The sequence below is a fragment of the Musca vetustissima genome, unplaced genomic scaffold, assembly GCF_032173495.1.
Source record: "Musca vetustissima isolate MV318-11 ecotype Yass unplaced genomic scaffold, APGP_CSIRO_Mvet_v1 utg20865, whole genome shotgun sequence".
In the NCBI taxonomy this organism is placed as follows: Eukaryota; Metazoa; Arthropoda; class Insecta; order Diptera; family Muscidae; genus Musca; species Musca vetustissima.
In genome coordinates, this window is record NW_026887999.1 from 6,718 (window position 1) to 30,544 (window position 23,827).

At 35.9% G+C, this 23,827-nt stretch overlaps 1 protein-coding gene across 1 annotated transcript; it reads right to left on the reverse strand.

Annotated features, from left to right (window-relative positions):
- Positions 1 to 392: 392 nt before the first annotated feature.
- On the reverse strand, positions 393 to 21,885 carry LOC133335827 (uncharacterized; the record flags this gene model as incomplete). The annotated part of the gene is made up of 3 exons (XM_061544125.1): positions 21,802 to 21,885; positions 20,959 to 21,390; positions 393 to 735 (listed from the first exon to the last, which is right to left on the reverse strand). Coding segments are annotated over exons 1-3 (859 nt in total), but the record flags the coding sequence as incomplete, so codon positions are not given.
- Between the last annotated feature and the right edge of the window lie 1,942 nt (positions 21,886 to 23,827).

The window sequence follows — 23,827 nt, forward strand, 5'->3', positions numbered from 1 at the left end:
ACTATTTTTTATTTTTTACTTGCAAAATTAATATTATTTACGTAATAAAAATGTTAGAATAACAGTTGGTAAATTGCAAAAACTTTTTGACGTTGAATTTAGTTACCATAATTATTTTTCATTCATTCAAAGTTATTTCGCAGCGCATATTCCGCTCTCAGTTGGTTTTTTGTTCGAAGGTTGTTAGATTTCTTGGTAAATGTGTCTAGGGAGGGTGTGTGCGTATTTGCGCTTTTAGGCAACATTCCCCGAAAGAGTTAGAATGTAGTTACGCTAAGTTAACTCTTCCTTCCGCCTGTCTATCCGTTCACTCGTTCGTTCGTCAGTTTGCCCGCGATCCGTCCTTCTGTCTCTTCTCTAGTCTACATGCATTCATAGTAGCTTTTACTTACCCGACGTTATTGCATCAGCTGTGTTTGCAGATAAATTGAGTAATTTTGTTGTACTATTTGCAGTACTCGTTTCCCACAACGCTGGGAATGATTGTGGCAATGCCAAAGTGGATAGCGATAACAATGATGCTGATGTACTTGTTCCTCCTGTCCTTGGTGCACTTGATGCCACTGATGATGATGATGACGACGACGACGATGATGATAATGCTCCTGCTGCTGATGTAAATTCAGCTTCACTACCGGTTGTTGTTGTTGGTATTGTTTTCGTTGTTGTTGTTGTTACTGATGCTGTTGGAATGTGGGTTATTGTTGCAGCCATAACGACAATATCGTCAATTTGCTTAACATGGAATGTATTGCCGAGTATTAGAGTTAATAGCAACAAATGAAACGTTTCAATTACAGGTGTGGCAACATTTTTAAACTTAAGCCACATTTTGATGCTTTACATACTTGAGCAGATCTGAATCAGTTTTATGCATTTTTCACACACACTGAAAACGTCGAACAAAAACAAAAAAAATTGATAAAACACGCACGAACACAAACCTTGGCAAATGCTTCTTCAATTTGTTATTGTTTGTCGGTGGCTATTGTTTTTGTTGTTAATATCAAATGTTGCTGCATTGTGTTGTAAAATTTCAATTTGTTGTCTTGGCATTTCTTCAATAGATCGATACGTTTTCCTTTTTTTTTGTAAATAGATTCTGCAAGAAATATAAAAATGTAAACAAAATATGTTATAATTAAATTAAAAATTTTATACAGTGAGCAGCAAGTCATGGTACCCCATACAAATCAAAAAAATATTCAGTAATTCCTCAAAAAGTAATTCACAAAATTTCAAATATATATTTTTATTTCATGTATTCAATCCTATACAACAACAAATTAAAGTAATATTTAATTTTTTTATTAAAACAAAATATAAAAAATATACATAGTGAAAAGTCCATATTTTTGCACAGCATAAGTATTGGTACCCCTGGAGAAAAATAATAAATTATTTAATATCACTTAATTTTTACAATTAAATTGACATAACTAATATTTTGTAGGATATCCCTTGAGTTTTAAAACTTCATTCAATCGTTCGGGCATTGAGTATACAAGTTTTTTAGTGTAGTCGGACAATATTTTACCCCATTCTGTCAGAAGTATTTCTTTGAGTTGGGCCTTACTGGGAATTGTATAATTTCGGATTCGTTTATCTAGATGATCCCATAGGTGCTCAATCGGATTTAAATCGGGGCTTTGTGGAGGTGTTATCAGCATGTGTGGTGTATGGTATACGATCCAATTCTTAACGTCAATAGCAGCTATGTTTTGGATCATTGTCCTGTTAGAAGTCATAGTTATCAAGAATGTTGAGTTTTTCAGCACTTTGATTCAAATTTTGTTTCAAAATATTCATGTAAACTGTTTTATTCATTATTTCCTCAATGAATACCAAATTGCCAACACCAGTTGCTGACATGCATCCCCATACCATAACTCCAACCCCTCCGTGCTTTACTGTTTTCCGAGTATTCTTTGGATTGAGCTCTATCCGACCCAAATATGTTAAATTTCGATTCGTCCGAGAAAATAAATTTTTCCCAGAACTCATTTGTCTTGTTTTTATAATCATTTGCAAAATCGACACGTTTCTTTTTGTTTGTTTTGTTAACAAGTGTTTTTTGCGGGCAGTGCGAGCATTGAATCCACACTTCTTGATGCACTTACGTGCCGTGTCTGCTGAAACTGCTTTCCCAAATGATTCTTTTAAGTCTGCAGCGATATAAGAAGAGCTGGTAAATGGATCCTTTTTTAAAAAATACATTAAATTTTTCGTTCTTCTCTGATGTTGAGCTTCCTGGGACGGCCTGATCGCGGTTTATTTGACAAAACTCTAAATAGTTGCCACCTATTTTACTAAACGATTTTATCCCATAAATGATGTGTAATATCAGCTCTGACCAGGGGTACCATAACTTATGCTGTGCAAAAATTTGGAGTTTACACGATCTCGATTCTTTTTATGGTTTGTTGGAACAAATAAATGAAATAGTACTTTCCATTGTTGTATTATAGGAGTGAATACATAAAATAAAAAAAAATGTTTTAAATGTTGTAAATTTTTTTTGAGCAATTACTGAATATGTTTTATTTGTATAGGGTACCATGACTTTTACTGCTCACTGTATGTTATTCATTAACTTTTCATACAATTTTGACAAATCCAAAAAATATTTAATTTGATGGCAGGTGGTTTTCCCTCTGAGAAAATCAAATACCAAATTACAGACTTGGGTTTTAAATTTTGACTCAGACTCCAACTGCAATACAATTTTCAAAAATGTATTTTTTTAATTAAATCTTCATCTCTTTGTCCTTTCCTAGCGACCCCTGACGTTTGGAAGTGGAACCAACTAACTGACGTTCTGGGTAGATGGTCATTTTGCCTCGGCATAAGCTCTGTCTGTGGGGCCGCAGTTCTTATCAGTTAGTTAGACCTGTTAGGGTGGACAAAAAACTAAAATTCTATTGCCACGGATCGTAATATGATGAGTTCTTCACACAACAAAGCAGGGATTGAAACGAAATAAGATTGGATATGTGAGAGAAAAGCCCGCCGTTCCATGGTATTCCTTATCCCTCTCTAACGTTTCACTGATGGAATACTCCTATCTTCGCCATGCTGCGTCGACATAAGCTGAGTTAGACATGTTAGGGTCGACATAAAACCAAAATTCTATTGCCAGCGTAATATAAACTAGCGATGAGTTCTTCACACAACAAAGCAGAGATTGAAACAAAATAAGATTGGATATGTGAGAGAAAAGCCTACCCCTTCCTGGTATTACTTATATCTCTCTAACGTTTCACTGATGGAATACCCCTATCTTCCACCATCTGTTTTAAATCGACAAATTTCAAATTTCCCTTAAAGCAAATAAGTGTGTTCAAGTGTAACTTTTCAGAAAAACTTATTCTCTATTGATATCAGTTATTGTTAGAAATTCAAATAGATTTGATTTCGACTGAACACCCAAATTAAAGTCCTTTGATGTTCGTGGAAATGTAATTAAGAATTTAACAATCATTTGTAATGCCTATTACTTCATAGCTACGCCGAATTTCCGCCGAATCCAACAATTATTGCATTTAATTTTTCCACTACTCAGAAACATGGAAAACACATTAATTGGCTCAGGGGCGTTTTTTGGGAAATTTTTAATTAATATTACTCCCTAAATGGGAGCTTCTTTTAAAAATTCCAAAACATTTGGAGGGTAAAAAGTGTGTTAAGGACAAAAACTATTGTTATTATATGTATCATTATTATTGTTAATATTATATATCTAAAACATTAAACTATATACTTTATAAAATTTAGGCATTACTTATTAAATACTAATAACATTCAGAATCCGATTTTTGATCTGAATTAGTTGGTAGCATTGGATCCTCCAGGAATTCTTCAGATAGTGGCTCACTATATCGATGGTTAACAGATGTACTACGAGGCAAACTTGATATTTTTGGATCAGAAGAAAATATCAACCTATTGAGAAGATCCCTCATTTCCTAACGACTCATTTTTCTGGTGTACAGTTCCCTGTAGTTCCGAAAGTCCTTATTTCTGGATTCCATGGCTTCTTCAGACAACATTCCTATGGGCAAAGCTGCACATTTAATTATATCAGCTACATGCACTAATATTTTGTGTATGCTTGAAGGCATATAGAACCAAGGATATAATTCCACGAAAAGAATAAATGTTTCCTCAATAAGTTTTTTTAAATGACTCTGCGTTAATAGCATATCCACAGGTCATGGTTGAAAGTAGAGTTGTTCCATCTAGTTCAGTTAGCTGATCGCTCTTTTTAGTTCAGCTCTTTTAATTGAACTAGTTCGGTATTCTAGTTCAGTAGTTCGCAATTAAGCTCTTTTATTCAGCTGTCGTTTTACATAGGTCGTTCTTTTAATAATGTTCATCGAATCGATCAGTTGATTGTTTGTGTAAACCTATAAGACGTGTTTTAAAAAAATGTTTCAAAAGAATTTGGGGAACTATAATAGTAATTTAAAAATTACTTGCCTTTATTCACAAAGGTAATGAAAAATATAACAGCCTTCATGGTTTGCCAAAATAAATGATAGGCAACATATATTTTATTAATGTTTACTAAATGAAAGCGCTGTTAATATTACATGCAAAAAAAAAGCTCAATCGGCGTCGCTTCCATTTAGACCAAATCGAACTAGGTCAGTAAAACGCTCACATTCGAACTAAAACGAACGATTATTCATGTTCGTTCTTTTAATGAACTAAATAGAACGACTTTATAAGACCTAGTTCAATTAGTCTTTTAAGTGAATCGTTCATTTGAACTAGTTCGTTCGTGAACTGTACAACTCTAATTGAAAGGATTACAAAGACATAGAAACCGTAAAGGCTCGACAAAATGCATTTTGACAAAATAGTTAATGAAAAAATATCCAGGTGGAATCAGGCATAACAGAGGCATGTTAACAATAAAAACGCAAATACCCGATAATGTGTGTATAAAATGTAAATAAAATTAGAGATCTGTACTCAAAAAATAGCGTTTAAAACGTTTAATTCCCATCTGTTGGGAATTGTTGTATCGATTGTCCTATCATTATACTTTTATGTCTTTGAGGATTATACTACAATTTTTAATTAATTTTTCATCAACACCAGTTGGATAAAAAAAAACGCCAGCAGTATTACCATCGTTTGTTGTTACGGATACTGACTTAGGTGTGTCAACAATAATGTGCATTTCTTCCTTCAAATCATTAATGATACGTGCCTTCCTTTCTTCGAAAAGTGGTCGATCGGAGCTATTAATTTTCCACTTTTTCAAAATCAGTCGGAACTTCTGGAACCTTACGACGGACATTTTGAACTTGTTTTTTATCTGCTACGCTGTGATCTATTCAAAGTCTTATTTGATCAATTATATCAACAAAATTTACAAATTTTTAATTTTATGTGAACAAAACCTTAAAAAAGCTTCCTACACCAAATTGGCATTTTTTTTCCAAAAATTGCCATAAATTCGAGAGTCGCAGGAAAAAAATTAGTATGATGTTGTAGACAGACAAAAAAAAATAATAAAAAAAACGCTGAACTCGTCTGCACTCCATACGGAACCCCTATTTTAATTGAAGGAATTTAAAAAAACGGACCTTACATATATTTAGCCCGAAACGCCTAAATTAAAATAAATTATGGGTTATATAACTATTCCCTTTAATTAAATACTAATACTATATATCAAAAATGGACAAAATTCTATAATAATATATTCACAGAATGCACACGACCATCGCAATTTTATAGCTAAAATATACCATTTTTAACATTGGAAAAAATATATATTTTAAATGTACCGTTATTCCGTTCTAACTTATTAATTCGGATTATTTTATACGCACTTAAGTACACTCAACACTCTACTTTAAAACTGCATTAATGTTTTAAAGTTTCCTTCAAGTTAATTTTTTTATTTTCTGAGCGGTAGATAAATATTTTTCCCACCGTGCGCCTGAGTTAAATGAGTCGGTTTGGCTGGGCAATTGAAAAGGTGTAGCGTGTCATGTCATGCACCATCTAGATCTCAGTTGTGCCAAGACCACTCTGGTCTGTCGTGTTAGCTGCTGCTCTTCTGCTGCAATCGTAGGCGGGTGATCACCGAGGATTGTATTCACACGACATTCTCGAATTGTTTCCTCAACTCAATCCTAATGATAGGCCTGTTGATATACAGGCTCCCTTATGTACCTTTGGACCTCTCTATCGCCAGATCATGAAGATCTTTCCAGACGTTCCTATCCAATTATTTGCTGTGTATGTCATTAAGAAGGTTTCTATGTCAGCTCCCCAAGTGCTGCCGGCTACCGACTTGAGAACCTTGCTCCTGATCTTATCACAAAAAGCTGTGACACGTGCGGACGACTTATAGGGGGTAACTTTCGATTACCCCTACAACCTTGGTTTAATTGATGGTTGTAATTGTGGACCTGCATCTCGGCTGTCCATGTGGTGTTAGTGGCGGATATTTCCATATTCCTCGCCCGATAAAAGTCAACTATATCCACGTGATAGTGGTTCAGCCTCTCGCAAATGTCATCAATTTTGGGTCATGATCGTACAATCATCCGCATACGTTACAATCTGTATGCCATCCGGTGGGCGTGGAATTTCAGAAAGGTACAGGTTAAACAGTTTCCCCTCTTTGGGGAACTCCCGGGGCTTCGACTACCTGTTTCTGAATTCCACTTACGACTGGCATCCGCCCATATAATTCACGATGTAACGTTTCAAACTTGGCTGGGGGTTGTTCTCCCGACGTCCTCGAACAGCTTGGCCCGACTGGTGGTATCCAATCAAACGCCGTTAAATAAGAGAGACGTCCCATCATCCTTTCTTCCTGATGTTGCAACAGTTCAGATGTTATGGCCACTTCTTTTGCTAATCCCGCTGCGATTCCTCCTCAGCTTTTTTCAAACACTAATTACAAAATGGACACAATTAAAATTGAACAATACAAATCAGGACTATATATTTTGGATTGATAAAAAAAGAAACCTCAATGCCTGATCAAAATATGAACCGTTTATTTTCTAATCTTCGAATATTTTTCCGAAATTTGCTTCTTCGTATAGCCATTTCATTTTCCTTTTATCTCCTCAACCGTAGCAAAACGTTTTCTTTTCTTCTGTGTATTTTGTTTTGGGAAAAGGAATAAGTCTGCGGGGTTTTGTGTACACTCAACACTCTACCAGAATCTCACAAACAATCCTTGATGTGTGAATCATAGTGCAAAATCCATGAGTTGGTTCTTCAGCAATTCTTAGTATTTCTAACAAATTGCTTCGTGCAAACGTCGATTAACTTGAAGGTAGTACTCCTCATTGACGATACGAAAGGGAAGCTATGAAACTCGACGTCCTTTTTTGGTCTTCGATTGTATTATAAATGAATTTGTGTTCGGCTCGTAGTAGACTCGCCAAACGTCACATTTTATTTCTTCTGACATGTCTACTTTATTTTAACAGAGAGGCAGAGAGACGTAATTGAACCGTAAATGTTAAGTTCGGAATAAGAGAAGTGCCCAAACCAAGAAAAGCTACATGCAGCTTGGCCTAGAAGTACCGCTTTAAGGTAATTCCGCACATATTTTTCTAAGGGTGTGTCCTATTTTATATCCCTTTCCCTTAAGATTCTGACATTTTCATACCAAAACATTTTTACCGTCTGCCTTGACTTATTCCCAATTGAAAATTCTAGAATAATTTGACCTAATTTTTGCACCGTTGTCGGTGCAAATGCTCTTCAATTTCTCGGCGCATGCAGGGACATCTCTATTTCTTCATATTCAATGTTTTTTTTTTCTTTAACTTTTTTGTTGTCACTACCAATAATTAAAGTAATTTACTGACTTACATTCTTTCTTGTTCATTTCTAAGTTAGAAATTGTATTAATATGTTTAAATTCTAAAAAACTGATTTACTGAAAACTGGCATATTTCTAAACTAGTTGTTTTGAACCACTAACAATGTGGAGTGTATGTCAGGGATCCGTGGGGACCGAAGCCTAATCCGGATCGTCACATACAGCAATTCCTTCATCCTACGTCTCCAGCTATTTGTAGTACCGCCTGTGGTACCGAAGCTGCAGCAGAACAGAGCAGCGATCATATCCCATCAACCGTAGGAACCTTATCGTTACTAGAACTAGCAGCAATGTGTGCAATAATTCAATTTTTAGAAATGATTCGAAAATCTCAAGTTACCCACTTGACATTTCAGCTAACACCTACATTTTCAAAAATTTAAATTATTCAAGGCCATAAATTGAAACATCTGTATGGACATGTATAACATACATTAATACACCACTTCAATAAAAAAACCAGTGAGCGGAGCAGTATAGTCGGACGGGGCCGACCATATTATACCCTACACAACTACCACGGAACTCTAACTTTTGCGTATGTTTATTTCGAGCCTGATCAATATTTCGTGATTTTTGCACCCTCTTGACCGATTAGAGATTAACAGCACATCTTCCTTACAAATACATATTTTCCGAATATCTCAATATTCTGTTGTCTTGACCATACCTGGAAAATTTCAAAGCGATGAGCGCTATATTTCCCTCCTCTATTGTGGTAATATGTTACTAAATAATATATGAATACGTAACCACCTGTAAATATTTACATGTAACTCCCACATCCGAGTACATACGACCATATAATTTGTATCAGTTTAAAGGTGAACCACTCCTCTTGGATATACTATCAACTTCTTGGGTCTATGTCCTTTAGGAGTAAATATATTCCCTATAGAATACAAATTTTGTCATTTTTCACACAAAAGTCAGGGTTCATTTGACCCGCTAAATATTGACCGATTTTTATCAAAACAGGCATGTTTATTCTTTGGCCCGATCCCCGTCTCCATGCTAAATTTCACGATGTTCGGGCCATTATTGCGGCCTCTGGAGCGACCAGAAAAACCGACAAAAATTTAGTATTTGGTCCATTTCATCCCCTAAATATTAACCGATCTTTCCCAAAAACAATAGGGGTATTCATTGGCCAGAACCCATTCTACATGCAAAATTTCGTGAAGATTGGTCCATAACTGTGGTTTGTATCGTGTTTACAAATTACAATGGACAGACGGACGGACGGACACACATGTCTAGATCGACTCAGCTAGTCGAGATATGACGATCGGTATACTTAAAGGTGGGACTAGGACCAATATTTCGCGGTGTTACAAATTTTGGGGCTGCACAAAGCTATAATACCCTGACAACATAGTTGTGTAGGGTATAAAAAGCACAAAAAACTAAGTCTTCGGTCCAATAGATCCCAAAATTAATATCTGATCATCCCCGAAAATACTAGGCGTTGTCCTTGACCACAACTGGAAAATTTCAGAGCGACCAGTGCCATATTTCCGCCCTATTGTGTGGTAATGGGTTACTAAATAATATCTCAGTACGTAAGCACCTGTAAATATTTAAGTGTAACTCCCACATCTGAGTACGTACGGCCATATAATTGGTATCAATTTAAAGGTCAACCACTCCTCTTGGATATACAATCAACTTCTCGGGTCTTTGTCCTTCAGGGGCAAATATATAAGCAATAGAATACAAAATTTGTAATTTTTCACACAAAAGTCGGGGTCAATTTGACCCGCTAAATATTGACCGATCCTTACCAAAACAGGCATGCTTATTCTTTGCCCCGATCACCTTCTCCATGTAAAATTTCGCGATGTTCGCGCCATAATTGCGACCTGACATCGTTACAAACACATCAAGAGACTCTGTACATTTTGACGATGCATTGGTATTATATTCATGTATGCAAATCCTTACTCATTGTATATACACTAGGCTCTCAATAAGTGCAATGTAGAAAAAAAGGCAATGTTTAAGTTTAGTGTTTTGGAGAATAAATTCGTAACATAACTTTCAGTGGATAAGGTTGTAAAAAATTCCAAAAATGCATTAGAAACTACCAAGGCTTCACTCAAGTTGTCGTTCCGCCACATTTGCTTATACTCTCAGAGATAGTTGTAGTACACCGATCGAGACCTCCACTCCAAGCATCCTCTCATGCCCTACTAGTATGAATCCAATAGTTGTAAATGCTCCTACTTCTTTACCTACTCAATCTTCTATACTAGTAAATGCATTTTTGCACATGCATTAATATTACACTCACGATTTTTGGTTTTGAAATTGGATTTTTGGATATTTTGGTCTACTCCTATAACAATACCCCAAATATTCAGTATTTTAAAGATTTGTGGCAAGTTTCTTCAACCGTTTTCTCTAAAATTTGGTATTTTCTGTTCTCTCTGGATAGCATGCATTGCTGTCGGAAGCAATCAATATGGAAACACCTTTTAGGATAGTCCACATATAATGGTACACACATAATTCGGCATTTTGGGGACTTTAGGCAACCACTGTAAGCGCCAGGATGTACACATTTGAAATGTACCGATATAGATGTGTTTGTATGTCTATGACATCCAATCAAATTTAATTTGATGGCGTATTGAGTAGTCTCTCAAACACTACTATCAACCAAATCACTCGAATGTTTCTAATTTATAATTACATTTCGTAAATATATAGTTTTCGACAAATGGAAATAAATTGCATTTGAGCATTTTGTGTAGCGGGCAATATTACAAATTGCGAACGCGTATCATTTTTAATTGATGTACGTATTGAACAAACACTCATATGTAGGTCCTAGTCATGTACAATTTGAATTTGAAATATTTGAATATTTGTGTTGAATCCGACACTATGCATTAGATGATTAGTGCGAGGACTAGAAGAAATGACAAATTATATGTCGATAGCGTCTACAATCGATTTAATCTATTTAATTTAATTGCCGAACAAAGGGTGACGCGTCTCTCTGATCGATGCAAACATTAATTATGTCATTCCGTTTGTAACTCATCGAAATATTCAATTCCGATCCTATAACGTATATTGTTACGGATGACTAGTAGGTTTAATCATTTAGATGCATTTCTGATACGCAGTTTATTTGAAAAGTTTACAACAACTACTGTATCGAAATTTCTACAACCTTTTGCGTATTTATTTTGTTATTGCTGCTTCCTAAAACTACACCAGTTAAGCTCTCGCTATTCCACATTATCGCCTGTATGCTTGTTGTTGTTATTGTTCCAAAGTTAGTTCATATGGGCATATTGCACTGGTAAATTCTTAGTAATCGAGGTACCACTAGATCGTCAAGAAACCTCTGTGGCGAGAGGGGACGAAGTATAAATAAAAGATTATGTCATGGCAGTGAGTGAGTTGTAAACAAGATAATGGAACATTCTGTAACGTAAATCTGCCTCAAAAGTGCTCAAAGAAATAGGAATTAACAACAAAGGGTTTTAAATACAGAAAAGCATATTACAATTGTTCCTTTGATCCCATTTCAAGCACTCAATATTTTCGCAAAAGCTGATCTAACAAGACGACAATATGAAATAATAAGGACAACTAACCCAAAGCATTACCCTTGTTACGGCCTTTTTTGAAAGCAAAGCAAGAATTCTACCCACCAAAGATAGCATTGCGAGTAACGGCTACCTGGGCAGAAATCATACGGATATCAATCTACCTGGAAGAAGAAATTCATCAACGATAATTTATAACTGGAAGTGTGACGGGACACTACAAGCTCGGTACAAAAAAAAAAAATCTAGGAAGATGCCGAATCCGATGCAAAGGAAAACAATAAAGTATTGTGTCCATTAGATTTCGGTTTGTGAAAAATTACAGATGTAACAAAAGCGGAAGTAAGTTATGTGCAAAATGAAATTAAGAACCTCCTCAATCATTTAAGCAAAAATAACGGGATAAATCCGGATGCTCTTACGTTGGAAATCGATATTGCACGAAAAAATACGTATTTTTGAAAACATTTTGGAATTCTATGACGTAATACAAGACTAAATAGCCTCGACCCATATAATCACAAACGACATATACGTTAGAACTTTTTACCGAGTTAACCTACTTTATGAGGATTTATTTGACATATATGCAAAGGAGTTCACAATTGAAACCCACTGGGTTAACGAAATCCGGTTAAATGTAAACGTACTAATACATTCCGATATTGATCCCCCTTTTTGTATATACTCGTTTATTTTTTCCTCTATATTACAGTTGGTCTGTTCCAGAATCTGCAATATTTTACTACGATAATAAATTTTCCTTTATGATATCGGAAAACATAGTACAAATTAGTAGATTCTAGCAGTACGGGAACAGACCAAGTATTAAGGCACTGTTAATATGGTACATATTTCACCATACCGGCCCAAGTTTGGGGATTTTGAAATTTTAGGAACAGCGACTGTAATTTAGTATTTCGGCCGTCAGTAGTTTATTATTATTATCAACGTCGCAAAAAAAGTAACAACATAACGGACCTATGAAATTTGATTTTTGGAAAATGTCCTTTTTTGACAAGCTAAAGAACAGCTTGTTAAAATTTGGAGCGGGTTGGATTATTAGTTTTTGTGTTATCGTGTCCGTCATTCGTAAAAACACTGTTTCGAGAATACAGCGTTTAAAATTTGAGAGGCACACTGTCGTTGCGTGATGCTGACATCGGCTATATCTTCAAAAGATGTTGAGATTTTCACTTGAAATTTTAAAGAGACTTTCTTGAATAAGTGTAGGTTCGAACTAAATAGAAAACCAATATTCATTTTTTGGAAAAAGAGAGTGAGGGGGGTCACCTTTAGAGTCTCCAGGCGAATTTATTCGTCATTTAGCCATTTTTATACCCTTCACCACACTGTGGTACAGGGTATTATGTCTTTGTGCATATGTTTGCAACAGGCAAAAGGAAACGAGATAGACACATGGTTTCGTTTGAGAATATGCATAGAATCACTTTCTGAGTCGATTTGTGCATGTCCATCCGTCCGTCTGTAGATGTTAAACTGTAAACCAAGTACAGGTCACGTTTATGATCCGATTTGGATGAAATTTGGCACAAGTCACTTATTTGGGCCAGGGACGAATCCTATTTGTGAAAATCTGTTCAAATTTAGATATAGCTCCTATATATTTTCGTCTGATTTAAGGAAAATGGGTCACCAAAGTCCCCGTATATCTTTCGATTTGCACGCAATTCGCATTGAATTGAGTCTAGAATTATATATGTTAAGTTTCGTGAAAATCGGTTCAGATTTAGATATAGCTCCCATATATATTTTCGTCCGATTTTATCTAATTTGTACACCAAAGTCCCTATATATTCTCCGATTTTCACGAAATTTGGTATGGCGTACTAAATTAAGTCTAAAATGATGTGTGTTAAGTTTCGAGAAAATACGTTCAGATTTAGATATAGCTTCCATATATAAATGATGTACCAAAACCCCTATATATCTTTCGATTTTCACGAAATTTGGCATGGCGTACTAAATTAAGTCTAGAATGATGATGAACCTGAAAATCGGTTCAGATTTTGATATAGCTGACGATTTAATGTAAATGTTGCCCCAAAATCCCTATATATCTCTCGATTTCCACCAAATTTGTCGTACTGATATAGCGTACTGAATCAATTCTAGAATGAGGTGAGGTGTAAATGTTGCCCCAAAATCCCTATATATCTCTCGATTTCCACCAAATTTGACATAGCGTACTGAATCAATTCTAGAATGAGGTGAGTTTATTTTCAAGAATATCGGTTCAGATTTAGATATAAGTCCCACATATTTTAGGTAAATGGTGCACCAAACTCTTTATGTTTGTCGGATTGACACGAAATTTTGCACAACGTACCATATATATTTCGAACGGATGTCTGATTGAGACTATATTTTTAACAGTGCGGCATACTGAGTAGCATGTATCAAGTTTGCTATCGATATTCATAAATTTGTGCCATTGTACGCAAACAATTTTTAATCTGCCCGATAGATTGCAGAAAGGTTTATGTTCCTTTGAGGTAACATTGACATGAGGTTGTTAGGATACATAAGAACAATATACATAAAGTGGTGAAGGGTATCATATAGTCGGTCCAGTCCGACATTACTACTTTCCTTACTGGTTTTCTTCTTAATTCAATTATCTCCCTGGTATAATAAAATAATATGAATACTTATTTCTTTTAATTGCAATGAAATCATTCTCAAAACTGGTCTACACTCGTTGCTAACCTGGACATTTGTGGATTTTTTTAGGTCATTTAAATTACCATCTCTTGCGACAATTTGCCATGCCCCAAAGGGATTCTCGGCATACCATTATTGCTGGTTTTTGTTATTCATTTTTTGTTATTAATCTATTATGTTGTTGGTGTTGTTTGCTCTTTTTTCTTGTGGTTTTATTGCGAATTCCACTGTCCGAACATAAAAAGGCGTTATCTTTATTTTTATTTATTGTAAAAAAAAATAATAATTGTAAAAATCAATGGTCTCCAAAGCGTTTGTGGGAAAAATTGATATGCCTTGTCATGATTGATGAACAAAGGCATTTCATTTTATTTATTTGCATTGTGGTTTGATGGCACAGCCACACATCAAACAAAACAAATGGTTACACAAACATACATACAACTGTATGTTTGTATGAACGAACATGGACACGGATCAAGGGATTAGTAGATGACAATGATTTCATTTTTTATGACACACAAGAGGACCGAATTTTATTAAAGTAATTTAAAATGTTTCCAATGATTAAAATGTCAAAAGCAATTCGTGCTAATCACCTGAAACACTTGCAGGGTACATATGACAAACCCAAAAAAATATATATACATACATATATAGGTATATTGAAATTATGGCATTTTTTACATTTAAAATTAATGGATTTTGTACGAGAATATTTTCATCATTAGGTTTCTTTAAGGTTTTCAATTGAATATTTTTGAGAATCAATAGGGTGTGACATTTTCCGCAATATTGGTTAAACGAAAGTGTGAGTAATTTGTATATCTCTCCCCATATTAATTTATCTCTTTGTCATAGTAATTTCAAATGTCAAAAGTAAGCACGAAAAGAACACTCAGAAAATTGAGCAATGGACAAAATGTTCTACAGAAATATTACTCATACCACATGTCAACCCAAAAATATCGAATTGTCAGAAAAAATCATTACTCCATAATACAGAAACTTAACCTATGGGGAATTTGCCTTTATGGGTTCTTATAATAATAACAAATAAAAGCATGAAAATATCTGAAAATAAAATAAATTAAGTTTTGAATTGCCACAAAATGTTATTTTTTTTTTTTTAATTTTTGATTTTTTGTGAATGGTTAAGATAATACGGTTTAGTCTAGATCTTCAACAACACGTGACGATTTCTTCTACATATTCTTTTAGATGATTGTTAAATGTCGGTAGATTGCTCTCTTAAGAGTTTTGACTTTAAAAATGACCAAATATGTTGCAGTTACAGCATATGAAAATGATCAACATTAAAAATCATACAGTTCGCGTATTAGTTGAAATCAGTTGGTGCGCATGCGGTTTTCATATAATCCGAATAAATCTCTTCCAATAATTATGCATTTTTCGAGGTTTTATTAAGCGGCCAAAGTGTGCCGCTCGATGCACTTTACTATGCCAAAACCCTAAATATGATTAAAAAGGGCGCAACGTGCATACGATTTTTATGCGCATCCGATTTCAGTAATCTCCTATGAAAATAAACAGAAGTATATCTATGTTAAAAGGATTGGTTAAGAAACGCGGATGTGCCTCCACAGTCAATTTTGGATAAAATTCGGTTCGATATTCGCGTATCGATATATTTTTGACCTATTTTCACACAGATTCGCGAATATGATAACACAAGAATGAATGTATGTGAAAATATTTTTTTGCAGTTTTTCCCACATTCAAGGTACGTATATCCGCCGTTTTATTGGGCGGAATTGAACATAAATGGGCTCATTAGATCCGGGCTAAAATCACGCGGGGTTCCACTGCATTTGAATGGACTTTCTTAAATTTAGACACAAAAAATATGTTTTATATATTTACGCTCCAAATTTTCGTATTTGGAACCCAATTACAAAGAAGCTACGGTGAGCACATTCATGAGATATACACTAAACGAAGCAAAATCACGAGTTCTACAATCCTATAATCAGTTTAGCCCATTATCTGGTTGCGCGTCCTGATTATAAGAAAAAATCAAAAAACACCGAAAATTCAGCTTCAAAATGTCAGCATCCATTTTGGGTGGATCCATTGATTATATCGAAAAAATACAGGAACATATTGCCCAGTGTATAGCACATATGCGTGCGTCACAAATCAGGAACTATGAGTGTATAGCTATCGTATGAACTAGGATATTTTCCAAAAATATATTTTCAAAGGTCCGCCATTTTGTTAATTTTTGAGCGAATGAAACACGGATGATAAAATTTGTTTATAAGCTGCAGATTAAAATGCTTATAGATTTTTTTTTGGTTTTTTATACCCTTCACCACACTGTGCAACAGGTAAAAGGAAACGAGATAGACATATGGTTCCGTTTTAGAATATGCATAGAATCGCTTTCTGAATAGATTTATTCACGTCCGCCCGTCTGTTGATTTTAATTTGTAAACAAAGTACATGTCGCATTTGTGATCTAATTGGATGAACCCTATTGAAATTAGGAAAAATTGATTCAAATTAAGATATAGCTCTCATATATATTTTCTACCGATTTAAAGTATATGGTGTATCTTTCGATATCTTATGATTGCATACCGTACTCGATGAAGTTCAGAACGGTGTGTATAAAGTTTCCGGAAAATCGGTAAAGATTTAGATGTAGCTCCCATATATATGTTTGTCCGATTTAATGTAAATGGTTTACCAAAGTAGAACCCAAAATATTTCCATTAGGAACAAAACGTGCTGAAATTAGTCTAACCTAACCTGTGACAATTTTCCTTGAAATCTGTTCATATTTGTATATTGCTTCCATATCTATTTGCATCCGATTTTAAATAAATGGTGCACCAAACTCTTCATGTTTTTTTTTAGAATAGAATGACGTAATTGCGTGTACAGATATAACTCATATATATTTCCGACCGACTTCGTGTTAATTAAATAAGAAAAGAAAACAGGTCGGTTCATATTTGAATAAAGGTCACATATTTTAGTTCATCAAATTTCATGTTAATGGACTTCTGTTAGGATGCATCTGTTCAATATACCCATAGTGATACCCTTCATCACTTCATTCATATAGTCGCCCCAGTCCAACTTCTACTACTTTCCTTACTGGTTTTAGGTTTGAGTTGTATGTTGTTGTTTAAATATTGCGCTAAATTTCTAGCTAATGTATTATTTTTTTAGCTTTTTCATTTCATGGTTTAATTTTTTCTCATGGCTAAGTTTGAATGCACTTTTTAATTACTTTTAATTTGTGTTTTTTCTTATAGTTTGATTTTACACATGAATTAATATCAATTAATTAACCAAATAGTTTAGCAACTTGTTGGCTCGGCCAGTTATGGTCACATTTAACACTACATTCATTCAAAATTCTCTGAATTTCGAACGGCCATTATTTATTTATTTTAATTTTTTTCTCTTGATTTTTTTTTTTTTTTTTGTATTTATGAATTCGTTAAATAACATAGCATTTTCACAGCACCCTTCATTTTACGGTCCTTCACTTGAACACAAATTTCCATATATTTTTTTTTTTTTTGTTTTATCCTTTGAAACTAATGAAATTTGTTTTATTTGCCTTGCCTCACTTGTATTTGCCAAAGGACTCATATCTCTTGACACATTTTGTGGCAGTTTTCATGAACAAAAATATATATGTATTTAATGTGTTATTTTTATTACGTTTTCTGTTTGTATTATCCTTGTAGTCGTTTGGTGTTTTTTCCAAACCTCAGCAGCCACACAAAGACTCACACAGTCCGACGTTTGTAAAAAAGGGCACACACACTCAACCGCGATTTGAGCTTTTTACATTTTGAGGCCTAAAGAAGCAGCCTTTTTTATGACGTTTTCATATGTGTTTTAATGTATTTGTTGTTGCTTTTTTTTATTTTTTAATGGTTTCATCTCTTTTAGATGGTCTTCTTTTTGGTAGAAAAAGAAACAAAAAACACTTAAGCAATTGGCGTTAGCACATTCATACAAACGCTTACGTTCATAAACATTCCAACACATGCTCACACACACACATACTCTCACATACGCAGCCACTAACATGGTCCTGACATCAAACAGCACAAAGTTGGAAAGCCTCCAAAATCGAATCAAAAGGACACACTAAACACAAAAAAAAGACCAACAACTAAAATGAGATTCTGTGTGTTTGTGTGTTGCAAGTCATGTTTGAAAGTCACGAAACGACAGACAATTTCCCCTCGACAGTACAAAGATTCAGGTTTCACTTTCCATTTCAGGATTCAACATTCTGCAGAAATTGTATCCTTCTTGGAGTTATACGTTCCGTAAATTGACAACACTTGAGCGTAACGCTGTCGGATTTTGTTGCACTTGAGATGAACAGAGAGACAGACAGTTAGACGAAAAAATGTGTTATCTGTCACTTTTCACAAAGGATCATGTTAACAAAAAACCACAACAACAACAACAAAAAACAGAAATTCGCCAAATGAACGCACGTACGCACCTTGTTCGCGTTGCTCCAAGTGAAGGGAATCTTTCAAAATTTTAACATTTGCAAATTCTTTTATTTGCCATGGCTCTTTATTTAAAATCACGGCGGACGCGGTTAAATGCCATTCATAAATCTTTTTATAGCATTGGCCTTCTTTTGAATATATATTTGCATTCCTTTTTTTTGTGGAAAATATTTCACATTTTACTTTGGCGGCCACTCACAGACCTCTTCAACCAATTCATTTTCATTTCAAAACACACACATTTATTTTTTTAATTTTTTTTTTTTTTTTGTAACAATTCCAATCTCGTCGTTGTATTCCGTTTGTTTGGGAAGCGCGCGTCGTCAATACAGTTTTAGTCTTCGTTTGTGACTATTTTAAAAAATCCGCCTGACATTACGAAATTTGTATGATTTTTCAAACGTTGAACAGCAACTGAAGGAGTTTTCCCGATAGCTTTTCATTGATGCTTTCCTTCGGGTGTCGGCAAGTCGGTTAAATCTCCAATGTGTTTGCACTCTCGCTCTCGCATTCGGTCCGTGTAGCTTTGCCACGCCAATACAATTTGAATTGTCCCGCAGAGTAAAAATCATTCGTGGACTTCATTTTCCCCACAAGTATGGCTTACTGCTAAATTATATATAAATAAATAAACGTGTGGCTATTCGCTACCTTCTACATAAAAATAAAATAGCTGTAGTTATACTACTAGCTGATACTAATAAACGAACAAATTATATGCATACATAAGTAAGGCCCCAAAAAATTCAATAACAAAAATGGGCAAGTAAATGACTTAAAACTAAAATTAAAAATTAAAAAAATTAAAAAACAAAACAAAACTTAAAACTACTATTTACAATATTTACAGATATTTACAGATACACAATGGATAACACAATCACTGTGTAGTGATATACACAGTGTTGTGTAGGTCCATTGTGTTTAGCCGTCTATGGTAGAACAGCAACTGGTCGTCTACAAATAGTAGGCCATCTTCATTGAGCTGCTCGAGCGCGGCGGGAGGCAGATGCTTTCTGCTAAACAGGAACTCCGGATCAATCTCATACTGCAGGGAATCCTCCACCAGCACATTATGAAGTCCATGCGACCTCTCTAAAAAGTTTAGGGCCCCCCTAATTAGGAATCTATCAACCCTATCCATACCGGCTCTGTCATAAATCGCCCTACAGGAAGGGTTTCTTATTGAGCCATCAGGTCTAACGGTGGGACGAAGACCTAAACAGTACGATAGTACTGATCTTTCCCATCTTCTCAACCTATCCATTTGGCTGGAGGAGATAAGGTACCATACTGGGAAAGCATAGGCTACAACAGGTCTGATTATCTGTTTGTAGATCAACAATTTAACCTCATTCGAGAGGCCAGCGCTATGACGAAGAACGCCCTGATAGGAAAAGTATATTTTCTTCGCCCTATTGAGAATGAAGTCCACATGCCTGATGAACTCGAATTTCTCGCAGAAGATGACACCCAAATACCGGATTTTGTCAGCCACCTGCACCTCCTCGCCCCCAATTTTCAGGATCGGGCGGAAGGACCTAAAATTAGGGTATACAACCTTAGATTTACCCCTGAAAACTACCGCTGAGCACTTGCCCACGTTCAGCTTGAGGCGCCACACAGAAAAATATCTGTGTAGCTCCTCAAGATGGGCGTTAAGGCTTGCGGTCACGGTACTAGCTCTAGGCCCAGACATGGCCAGAATGACATCATCGGCATAGAGAAGTTGCAACCCATTTCCACTGGGTTCAGGCATGTCGCTCACAAAAATATTGTAGAGAATGGGGCCCAGTAGAGAACCTTGGGGTACCCCAGCATTGATTGCTCTGACACTAGAGAAGCTATCGCCTACCTTAAGCTTAAACTTCCTGTCCTTAAGGAAGCTGGCTACAAGCCTGCACGTTTGGATATCAAACCCAAATTGCTTTAGCTTGTAAAGGATTCCGTCGTGCCAAACAGAATCGAAGGCTCTAGCAAAATCTAAGCCTACAGCAATCGTACCACGTCTCCTGTCAAACCCTTTGATAACAAAGGAGGAGAAAACCGTGAGGGCATGTGAAGTAGAGTGCCCAGCTCTGAAGCCGAATTGATTGTCTTTCAAAATTCGCTTATCTTCTACAATTTTTTTGATGCGCTCCAGTATAAAGGACTCAAAGAGTTTACCGAAGGCAGACAACAAAGAAATAGGGCGGTAACTACCACACCTATCAGGAGGAGAACCCTTTTTGAGGATGGGTATAACCATCGCTTGTTTCCAGGCTGTGGGAAAATAGCCGAGGTTGAGACAATGGTTGAAAAGGAGGGACAAAAAAGTAAAAACTACATTCCCAGCCAATTTCAGGGCGGTGTCCGGGATACGGTCTAAACCGCTGGATTTTTTGGCCCTGCGGCGAGCGATTGCGCTGCCAATATGTTCAGGGCGAACAAAACCAGCCGCATCCCAACGAGCAGAGTCATCGATCGATGAGCCATCTGCAGCAAAAGACCCACTGAAAGTTTCCAGAGGTGTCCGATCATCAATTCCCTCAACAGCTCGAAGTACCGAACTACTGAAGGAATCGACAACCGGAACAGCTGCGGAGGAAAAGCCACCTTGGAGATGATCCGCTAAGGCTTCAGCCTTGAGATCGTCACTAACGATTGGATCTCCATTACCACCTACAAGATCGGCAACTGGATCCCTAGAGGCAAGGCCGGCAGCTGCCTTTACCTGCCCGAAGGTGTTGTTGTCGACTTGTATCTTTTCGAGGAAGGACTGAAAACGATCGTGCTCGAAAATTCGTATCGAGTCCTCGATAATCCGATCTAAGTTCCGGATATCGGCCTTTAAAGCAGGGAAGCGGGAAGGATCGTTCGATCTGCGCAAGGTCCTGCAGATTCTCCTACGCTCCCGGATAAAACCAAGAATATGGGGGGGAAGGTTTCCCAAAGCCATAGATTTGGACTTATGTTTAGGGACTGAGGCATCAATCGCGCCCCTGAAAACTGACTCAAGGTCATGGACCGCTGAGTCAATCTCTTCCACAGTCACGTTTCTGTCGGCTGGGAGAATTATGCTGGAAAGACCATTACGAATTTTGGACCTAAACCTAGGTATATTCGTTTTTCCATAGTTGAAAAAGGTTCTAGCCTCTCGGGTGGCGAACCCTCCCAAGTGGAGCAGCACCTCGATAGCCTTATGATCCGACTCGTAGTCGAAAGAGGCAACCGGGGAGCCGCCGCCCACCAAGGCTAGGCCTGGGGTGCGCATGAAAACGTCGATGAAGGAACCGCCGTTGTCATTGGGTCTGGTGGGACAAGTTGCCGAAAATATCTCGATATTGGGGCAATCCGTCAAGTAGGAGGCTAAAGCTCTCCCACTAGCATTTATTTCGAAGCCTCCCCAATATGGATGCTTGTTCGTCCGCCCGATTTAATGTAAATGGTGTACCAAAGTCTCTGTTTATCTTTCAATTTGTACGAAATTTGGCATAGTATTATGTTTCCTGAAAATCGGTACAGATTTAGATATAACTCCCATATATATTTTAGTCCGATTTAATGTAAATGGTGTATCAAAATCCCGATATATCTTTCGATTTGCATCGATTTAAGTCTACATTAATGTATGTTAATGTTCCGTGCAAATCGGCTCAGATTTAGATATAGCTCCCATATTTTATTTCTTCCGATTTTATGTAAATTGTGCACTAAAGACCCAAAATTTGTCCGATTGGCACACAATTTTGAACAATTTACTGAATTTTAAGTAATTTAATCTCTTGCCAGTTTCGTTGAATCGGTTCATTGACACGACAGTTTGCAAATTGAGGCCAGAATGGCTTTATGGTTTTTTTTTTGGAAATTGGTGCAGATGCAAACATAGCTTCCATACATATTTAGATTAAATTTTAAACAGTGCGGCATACCGAATAGCACGTATTCAGTGTACTATAAATCGATTTACATAAATTTGTCTCATTGTACGCAAACGACTCAAAATCTGACGGAATGAAATGAAATCTAGCATAGGTTGCAGAAAGGCATATGTATGGAATGATATTAGTCAGGTCACTTATAGTTAAAGATAACATATTTAAGCTTGTTTAATTTCATGTTGGGATACATATGGAAAATTACAAAATTCTTTTAAAATTCCATTAAAAAAATTGAAAAAAAAATTTTGCGAGCACATTCATGATTTTTGGTACATTGTTTAAGAAAATATGCTAATTCGAAATCTGTTCACGTTCACAAATTCGGATGCTGCGCACAATAGTTAAGCGATTATAAATCTTGTATTTCAAATATAAATTAAGGGGACCCCCCATTCTTGGTGTCAAAAATTGTTTTGATTTAATTCGAATCTACTCTAATTATAGAATGTCCCTACAAAATTTCAAGTGAAAATTCTTCCTTATTTTTTAACATAGTTTGTGGTCAAAAATAAGCGATTTTCCAAAAAAAAAAAATCAAAGTTCCGCCATTTTGTTAATTGTTGTGCGAAGTCAATAATCCTAGTAATCATACGAGAGCCAGACATGTACTCTTTCTAACACCGTTGGAATTTTCGGATTCCGATGTTCCAGTGAGGAGTTATCAAGCTCGCCATCGAAAATAAGGACTTTTCTTTGATCACAAAAAACACAACAAACATTTTTTGTAAATTAGTTTACTTCCTTTTTAAATCTTGAAATATATTTGTGCAAAGTTACAAACCTTCACAATCATTGGTATTCATTTACCAGTCCATTTAAAATCTTAAAAATAAAAAATCGAGAATGAGGTGGGGTGGTGGGCGACTGTAAAATGACTAAATGTATTGCAGTTACAATGCATACAAATGATCAATATTGAATAATAAATTGAATCAATCTCTTCCAATAATTATGAATTTTTCGATGTTTCATTTAGCGGCCAAAGTGTGCCACTCGATGCACTTTACTATACAAAAACCCTTAAAATGGCTAAAAATGACGCCAAAGTGTGCCACTCGATGCACTTTACTATACAAAAACCCTTAAAATGGCTAAAAATGACGCAAAGAGCATAAGATTTTTATGCGCATCAGATTTCAGTTATCTTGGCCGATTAGATTCGGCACGTTAAAAAATCTAAAATCACGCGGGGTTCAACGGCATTTGAGTGGTCCTTCTTAAATATAGACTCTAAAAATAGATTTTTTATAAAAATTTACGCACCAAATTTTCGTC